Genomic DNA, 9,342 nt, shown 5'->3' with positions numbered 1-9,342 from the left:
TGGGATATGAGGACAAGGAGCTGGGATATGAGGATAAGGAGCGGGGATATGAGGACAAGGAGCTGGGATATGAGGACAAGGAGCTGGGATATGAGGACCAGGAGCTGGGATATGAGGACAAGCAGCTGGGATATGAGGACAAGGAGCTGGGATATGAGGACCAGGAGTTGGGATATGAGGACAAGGAGCTGGGATATGAGGACAAGCAGCTGGGATATGAGGACAAGGAGCTGGGATATGAGGACAAGGAGCTGGGATATGAGGACAAGGAGCTGGGATATGAGGACAAGGAGCTGGGATATGAGGACCAGGAGCTGGGATATGAGGACAAGGAGCTGGGATATGAGGACCAGGAGCTGGGATATGAGGACAAGGAGCTGGGATATGAGGACAAGGAGCTGGGATATAAGAACAAGGAGCTGGGATAAGAGGACAAGGAGCTGGGATATGAGGACAAGGAGCTGGGATATGAGGACAAGGAGCTGGGATATGAGGACAAGGAGCTGGGATATGAGGACAAGGAGCTGGGATATGAGGACAAGGAGCTGGGATATGAGGACAAGGAGCTGGGATATGAGGACCAGGAGCTGGGATATGAGGACAAGGAGCTGGGATATGAGGATAAGGAGCTGGGATATGAGGACAAGGAGCTGGGATATGAGGACAAGGAGCTGGGATATGAGGACCAGGAGCTGGGATATGAGGACAAGCAGCTGGGATATGAGGACAAGGAGCTGGGATATGAGGACCAGGAGTTGGGATATGAGGACAAGGAGCTGGGATATGAGGACAAGCAGCTGGGATATGAGGACAAGGAGCTGGGATATGAGGACAAGGAGCTGGGATATGAGGATAAGGAGCTGGGATATGAGGACAAGGAGCTGGGATATGAGGACAAGGAGCTGGGATATGAGGACAAGGAGCTGGGATATGAGGACAAGGAGCTGGGATATGAGGACAAGGAGCTGGGATATGAGGACAAGGAGCTGGGATATGAGGACAAGGAGCTGGGAGATGAGGACCAGGAGCTGGGATATGAGGACAAGCAGCTGGGATATGAGGACAAGGAGCTGGGATATGAGGACCAGGAGCTGGGATATGAGGACAAGGAGCTGGGATATGAGGACAAGGAGCTGGGATATGAGGACAAGGAGCTGGGATATGAGGACAAGGAGCTGGGATATGAGGACAAGGAGCTGGGATATGAGGACAAGGAGCTGGGATATGAGGACCAGGAGCTGGGATATGAGGACAAGGAGCTGGGATATGAGTACAAGGAGCTGGGATATGAGGACCAGGAGTTGGGATATGAGGACAAGGAGCTGGGATATGAGGACAAGGAGCTGGGATATGAGGACAAGGAGCTGGGATATGAGGATAAGGAGCTGGGATATGAGGACAAGGAGCTGGGATATGAAGACAAGGAGCTGGGATATGAGGACCAGGAGCTGGGATATGAGGACAAGCAGCTGGGATATGAGGACAAGGAGCTGGGATATGAGGACCAGGAGTTGGGATATGAGGACAAGGAGCTGGGATATGAGGACAAGCAGCTGGGATATGAGGACAAGGAGCTGGGATATGAGGACAAGGAGCTGGGATATGAGGACAAGGAGCTGGGATATGAGGACAAGGAGCTGGGATATGAGGACAAGGAGCTGGGATATGAGGACCAGGAGCTGGGATATGAGGACAAGGAGCTGGGATATGAGGACCAGGAGCTGGGATATGAGGACAAGGAGCTGGGATATGAGGACAAGGAGCTGGGATATAAGAACAAGGAGCTGGGATAAGAGGACAAGGAGCTGGGATATGAGGACAAGGAGCTGGGATATGAGGACAAGGAGCTGGGATATGAGGACAAGGAGCTGGGATATGAGGACAAGGAGCTGGGATATGAGGACAAGGAGCTGGGATATGAGGACAAGGAGCTGGGATATGAGGACCAGGAGCTGGGATATGAGGACAAGGAGCTGGGATATGAGGACCAGGAGCTGGGATATGAGGACAAGGAGCTGGGATATGAGGACAAGGAGCTGGGATATAAGAACAAGGAGCTGGGATAAGAGGACAAGGAGCTGGGATATGAGGACAAGGAGCTGGGATATGAGGACAAGGAGCTGGGATATGAGGACAAGGCAGCTGGGATATGAGGACAAGGAGCTGGGATATGAGGACAAGGAGCTGGGATATGAGGACAAGGAGCTGGGATATGAGGACAAGGAGCTGGGATATGAGGACAAGGAGCTGGGATATGAGGACAAGGAGCTGGGATATGAGGACAAGGAGCTGGGATATGAGAACAAGGAGCTGGGATATGAGGACAAGGAGCTGGGATATGAGAACAAGGAGCTGGGATATGAGGACAAGGAGCTGGGATATGAGGACAAGGAGCTGGGATATGAGGACAAGGAGCTGGGATATGAGGACAAGGAGCTGGGATATGAGGACAAGGAGCTGGGATATGAGGACAAGGAGCTGGGATATGAGGACAAGGAGCTGGGATATGAGGACAAGGAGCTGGGATACTCTTAATTTACTAACCAAATATATATATATATATATATATATATATATATATATATATATATATATATATATATATATATATATATATATATATATATATATGGTCATATATATATATATGTGGTCCCGTTCTCGCAAATTTAATAAGTCAATATTGACTTATTAAATATGTGCATAGGTGACATACTAAACATAATAGTTTCCCTTGAAAAGCTTCATAGAAAACACCGACCTTACCTAACCTACTTAGTATATTAAAATAAGCATCTTATAGCTTCGTAATTACAATTGTTACTTAACCTATTATAGGTATAGGTTAGGTAATAATTGTAATTACGAAGCAATAAGATGCTTATCTTAACATACTAAGTAGGTTATTTAAGGTCGGTGTTTTCTATGAAGTTTTTCAAGGGAAACTATTATGTTAAGTATGTCACCTATGCACATATTTAATAAGTCAATATTGACTTATTAAATTTGCGAGAACGGGTTGATATATATATATATATATATATATATATATATATATATATATATATATATATATATATATATATATATATATATATATATATATGTCGTACCTAGTACTAGTAGCCGGAACGCACTTCTCAGCCTACTATGCAAGGCCCGATTTGCCTAATAAGCCAAGTTTTCCTGAATTAATATATTTTCTCTAATTTTTTTCTTATGAAATGATAAAGCAACCCTTTTCATTACGTATGAGGTCAATTTTTTTTTATTGGAGTTAAAATTAACGTAGATATATGACCGAACCTAACCAACCCTACCTAACCTAACCTAACCTATCTTTATAGGTTAGGTTAGGTTAGGTAGCCGAAAAAGTTAGGTTAGGTTAGGTTAGGTAGGTTAGGTTGTCGAAAAGCAATTAATTCATAAAAACTTGGCTTATTAGGCAAATTGGGCCTTGCATAGTAGGCTGAGAAGGGCGTTCTGACTATTAGGTACGACATATATATATACAAACAGGCTTGACTGGTGGTTCAAATAGCCTCCGCTATCACCATCTTTTGTACGGTCATTGATGGTCGAGTGGTTCAAGGCACCGTGTACACCAGTCGCAATGTTCTCCAGGCGGTCCGGGTTCGAGCGTATGTACATAATGTATATATATATATATATATATATATATATATATATATATATATATAGGTCTAAGGTCTAAGGTCTAAGCCCCAGACTGGAGGAAAAGATAAAAAACAGGATAATGTTGGGTTTTGTTACAAGAGAGATATAATTACTTAGCAGCCAGCACTCTGCTGCATTGGCCGCGATAATTGTCAGTATTTAGGAGGAGTTTTCTGTAAAATGGGGTCAGGAGGGGGTGAGGAGGGGGAGAGAGAGAGAGAGAGAGAGAGAGAGAGAGAGAGAGAGAGAGAGAGAGAGAGAGAGAGAGAGAGAGAGAGAGAGAGAGAGAGAGAGAGAGACAGACAGAGAGACAGAGAGACAGAGAGACAGAGACAGAGAGACAGACAGAGAGAGAGAGAGAGAGAGAGAGAGAGAGAGAGAGAGAGAGAGAGAGAGAGAGAGAGAGAGAGAGAGAGAGAGAGAGAGAGAGAGAGAGACAGAGAGAGAAGGAGAGAGAGAGAGAGAGAGAGAGAGAGAGAGAGAGAGAGAGAGAGAGAGAGAGAGAGAGAGAGAGAGAGAGAGAGAGAGAGAGAGAGAGACAGACAGAGACCCACAAAGGACTCAAATGACTTACTGATACACCTATTCACCCATTTCGTGATGCCCAGCCCATTTAAGTCTCCCAAACAACCCAATTGGAACCTAGAGTCTCAACTCAGCTGGCTCATGGTGGTCCAGCTGGCTCATAGTGGTCCAGCTGGCTCATGGTGGTCCAGCTGGCTCATGGTGTGTGGTCCAGCTGGCTCATGGTGTGTGGTCCAGCTGGCTCATGGTGTGTGGTCCAGCTGGCTCATGGTGTGTGGTCCAGCTGGCTCATGGTGTATGGTCCAGCTGGCTCATGGTGTGTGGTCCAGCTGGCTCATGGTGTGTGGTCCAGCTGGCTCATGGTGTGTGGTCCAGCTGGCTCATGGTGGTCCAGCTGGCTCATGGTGTATGGTCCAGCTGGCTCATTGTGTATGGTCCAGCTGGCTCATGGTGGTCCAGCTGGCTCATGGTGTATGGTCCAGCTGGCTCATGGTGGTCCAGCTGGCTCATGGTGTGTGGTCCAGCTGGCTCATGGTGTGTGGTCCAGCTGGCTCATGGTGGTCCAGCTGGCTCATGGTGTGTGGTCCAGCTGGCTCATGGTGGTCCAGCTGGCTCATGGTGTGGTCCAGCTGGCTCATGGTGTGTGGTCCAGCTGGCTCATGGTGTGTGGTCCAGCTGGCTCATGGTGTGTGGTCCAGCTGGCTCATGGTGTGTGGTCCAGCAGGCTCATGGTGTGTGGTCCAGCTGGCTCATGGTGTGTGGTCCAGCTGGCTCATGGTGGTCCAGCTGGCTCATGGTGTGTGGTCCAGCTGGCTCATGGTGGTCCAGCTGGCTCATGGTGTGGTCCAGCTGGCTCATGGTGGTCCAGCTGGCTCATGGTGTGGTCCAGCTGGCTCATGGTGGTCCAGCTGGCTCATGGTGTGGTCCAGCTGGCTCATGGTGGTCCAGCTGGCTCATGGTGTGGTCCAGCTGGCTCATGGTGTGTGGTCCAGCTGGCTCATTGTGTATGGTCCAGCTGGTTCATGGTGTGTGGTCCAGCTGGCTCATTGTGTGTGGTCCAGCTGGTTCATGGTGTATGGTCCAGCTGGCTCATGGTGTGGTCCAGCTGGCTCATGGTGTGTGGTCCAGCTGGCTCATGGTGTGTGTTCCAGCTGGCTCATGGTGTGTGGTCCAGCTGGCTCATGGTGTATGGTCCAGCTGGCTCATGGTGGTCCAGCTGGCTCATGGTGTGTGGTCCAGCTGGCTCATGGTGTGTGGTCCAGCTGGCTCATGGTGGTCCAGCTGGCTCATGGTGTGTGGTCCAGCTGGCTCATGGTGTGTGGTCCAGCTGGCTCATGGTGTGGTCCAGCTGGCTCATGGTGTGTGGTCCAGCTGGCTCATGGTGTGTGTTCCAGCTGGCTCATGGTGTGTGGTCCAGCTGGCTCATGGTGTGTGGTCCAGCTGGCTCATGGTGGTCCAGCTGGCTCATGGTGTGTGGTCCAGCTGGCTCATGGTGGTCCAGCTGGCTCATGGTGTGTGGTCCAGCTGGCTCATGGTGTGGTCCAGCTGGCTCATGGTGTGTGTTCCAGCTGGCTCATGGTGGTCCAGCTGGCTCATGGTGTGTGTTCCAGCTGGCTCATGGTGTGTGTTCCAGCTGGCTCATGGTGTGTGTTCCAGCTGGCTCATGGTGTGTGTTCCAGCTGGCTCATAGTGTGTGGTCCAGCTGGCTCATGGTGGTCCAGCTGGCTCATGGTGGTCCAGCTGGCTCATGGTGTGTGTTCCAGCTGGCTCATGGTGTGTGGTCCAGCTGGCTCATGGTGTGTGTTCCAGCTGGCTCATGGTGGTCCAGCTGGCTCATGGTGTGTGGTCCAGCTGGCTCATGGTGTGTGGTCCAGCTGGCTCATGGTGTATGGTCCAGCTGGCTCATGGTGTATGGTCCAGCTGGCTCATGGTGTGTGGTCCAGCTGGCTCATGGTGGTCCAGCTGGCTCATGGTGTGTGGTCCAGCTGGCTCATGGTATGTGGTCCAGCTGGCTCATGGTGGTCCAGCTGGCTCATGGTGTGTGTTCCAGCTGGCTCATGGTGTGTGTTCCAGCTGGCTCATGGTGGTCCAGCTAGCTCATGGTGTGTGGTCCAGCTGGCTCATGGTGTATGGTCCAGCTGGCTCATGGTGTGTGGTCCAGCTGGCTCATGGTGTGTGGTCCAGCTGGCTCATGGTGTATGGTCCAGCTGGCTCATGGTGTGTGGTCCAGCTGGCTCATGGTGTATGGTCCAGCTGGCTCATGGTGTGTGGTCCAGCTGGCTCATGGTGTGTGGTCCAGCTGGCTCATGGTATGTGGTCCAGCTGGCTCATGGTGTGTGGTCCAGCTGGCTCATGGTGTATGGTCCAGCTGGTTCATGATGTGTGGTCCAGCTGGCTCATGGTGGTGCAGCTGGCTCATGGTGGTCCAGCTGGCTCATGGTGTGTGGCCCAGCTGGCTCATGGTGTATGGTCCAGCTGGCTCATGGTGTGTGGTCCAGCTGGCTCATGGTGTGTGGCCCAGCTGGCTCATGGTGTATGGTCCAGCTGGCTCATGGTGTGTGGTCCAGCTGGCTCATGGTGTGTGGTCCAGCTGGCTCATGGTGTATGGTCCAGCTGGCTCATGGTGTGTGGTCCAGCTGGCTCATGGTGTATGGTCCAGCTGGCTCATGGTGTGTGGTCCAGCTGGCTCATGGTGTGTGGTCCAGCTGGCTCATGGTATGTGGTCCAGCTGGCTCATGGTGTGTGGTCCAGCTGGCTCATGGTGTATGGTCCAGCTGGTTCATGATGTGTGGTCCAGCTGGCTCATGGTGGTGCAGCTGGCTCATGGTGGTCCAGCTGGCTCATGGTGCGTGGCCCAGCTGGCTCATTGTGTATGGTCCAGCTGGTTCATGGTGTGGTCCAGCTGGCTCATGGTGGTCCAGCTAGCTCATGGTGTGGTCCAGCTGGCTCATGGTGTGGTCCAGCTGGCTCATTGTGTATGGTCCAGCTGGTTCATGGTGTGGTCCAGCTGGTTCATGGTGTATGGTCCAGCTGGCTCATGGTGTATGGTCCAGCTGGCTCATGGTGTATGGTCCAGCTGGCTCATTGTGTATGGTCCAGCTGGTTCATGGTGTGTGGTCCAGCTGGTTCATGGTGTGTGGTCCAGCTGGCTCATTGTGTATGGTCCAGCTGGTTCATGGTGTATGGTCCAGCTGGCTCATTGTGTGTGGTCCAGCTGGTTCATGGTGTGCTCATACTGCCTATGGCACCTCTGCAGGTTCTATTCTGCATTTCCTTCCATATAGCTCACTCCAAGTCTCACATATGTAGATTAAATTTGGGCCTCGACCTCGATATTTTCCATGTATACATTATTTGATATATTTCTAGTCTCCATTTTAAAGAATAGAGACATTTGGAGAGCCTTAATCCTAATAATTTTGGTGTTTTATCTCGTCTATGAGTGCCGTATATGTTCTCTGTATTCCCTCTATTTCAGCAATCTCTCCTGCTCTGAAGGGGGAAGTGAGTACTGAGCAGTACTCGAGACGGGACAACACAAGTGACTTGAAGAGTACAACCATTGTGATGGGATCCCTGGATTTGAAAGTTCTCGTAATCCATCCTATCATGTTTCTGGCTGACGCAATATTTGCTTGGTTATGCTCCCTAAACGTTAGGTCGTCAGACATCATTATTCCCAAATCCTTGACATGCTATGGGCAGATTTGATTGTGTTTTGTACCCTGTATTATGTTTAAGGTCCTCATTTTTACCGTACCTGAGTACCTGGAATTTATCACTGTTAAACATTTTCTTCTGACCAATCAAAAACTTTTTTTCCTCTGCCTTCTACCTAAAGCAGAATTAAAATTACTTTTATTATATATGCATAAATTACACGAAGCTGTGACTTGTATTTTTGTTCATATCTGATATGAGAATAAGGAAAAGCAGTGGTGCAAGGACTGTACCTTGAGGTACAGAGCTTTTAACTGTCTTTGTACTTTATATGGTTGACTGTTACTCTGTGTTCTGTTCGACAGAAAGCTGAGTAACCAGCGTCCTACTTGACCGGTTATTCCCATTGACCTCATTTTGTGTGCTATCACTCCATGGTCACATTTATCGAATGCCTTCGCAAAGTCTGTGTATACCACATATGCATTTTGTTTTTCTTCTAATACCTCGGTGACTTTGTCGTAATGGTCAAGTAGCTGTGAGAATCATGATCTTCCCGCTCTAAATCCATGTTGGCCTGGATTGTGGAGGTCATTGGTCTCCATGAAACTAGTGACCTGACTCCTGATCACACTCTCAAATACTTTTATTATGTGGGACATTAGTGCAACTGGTCTATAATTCTTTGCCAATGCTTTGCTACCACCCTTGTGTAGAGGGGCTATGTCTGCTGCTTTAAGCACATCTGGTATCTCTCCCATGTCCAAGCTCTTCCTCCACACTATACGGAGTGCCTGTGCAACTGGCACTTTGCATTTCTATATAGATATTGAATTCCATGAACCTGGCTCTGGGGCTGAGTGCATGGGCATGTTGTCAATTTGTCTCGACATTTACAGCGTGCGTGTTGATTTTAGTTATATTTACAGGGATTTGGCTATCAAGCATAAAGAACCTGTCCAAATCGTTCATGCTGTTCATCTGGGTTCTAAACATGTCCTCATACTACTTTTTCAGGATTTCACTAATTTGCTGTCTTCTGTTTGAACCTTCACTTGTACGAGTCCAATACTGACGTAACTTTATTTTCGATTTCATAATAGTGAAGTATTTATTTTTATTTACATCTTGACTGTTCTTATTGCATTTCTTCATTACGATATGATTCCTTCGGTCACCATGCTTAAATTATTCCTGTGTCAGTCTACTGGTGTACAGGTTATCCAGCTTATTGAGCTCTGTCATATCTACATTTGAAACTGTATTACCATTGTGTAAATAACTGCATTACAACTTTGCGTTGGACACTAGTTTTCTGCAAGAGGTGCTGGACCAACCGGGCTGTGGTATGTGGGCCTGCGGGCCGCTCCAAGCAACATCCTGTTGGACCAAGTTATTACAAGTCAAGCCTGGCCTCGGGCCGGGCTTGAGGAGTAAAAAAAACTCCCAGAACCCCATCCAGGTACAATCTAGGTGCAC

General features: G+C 49.1%; 1 protein-coding gene across 1 annotated transcript in view; it reads right to left on the bottom strand.

Annotated features, from left to right (window-relative positions):
• LOC138356097 (sialidase-like) overlaps positions 1-8,434 on the bottom strand; it is a 10,784-nt gene extending 2,350 nt beyond the window's left edge. The window contains exon 1 of the mRNA XM_069311799.1: positions 8,370-8,434. Coding sequence (XP_069167900.1) covers positions 8,370-8,434 — 65 coding nt within the window. The remainder of the gene's footprint in view (positions 1-8,369) is intronic.
• Positions 8,435-9,342: the final 908 nt, after the last annotated feature.

Source organism: Procambarus clarkii, chromosome 6, assembly GCF_040958095.1.
Source record: "Procambarus clarkii isolate CNS0578487 chromosome 6, FALCON_Pclarkii_2.0, whole genome shotgun sequence".
NCBI lineage: Eukaryota > Metazoa > Arthropoda > Malacostraca > Decapoda > Cambaridae > Procambarus > Procambarus clarkii.
The sequence above is the reverse complement of the archived record's forward strand: the minus strand, read 5'-3'. Positions and strand labels throughout refer to the sequence as shown.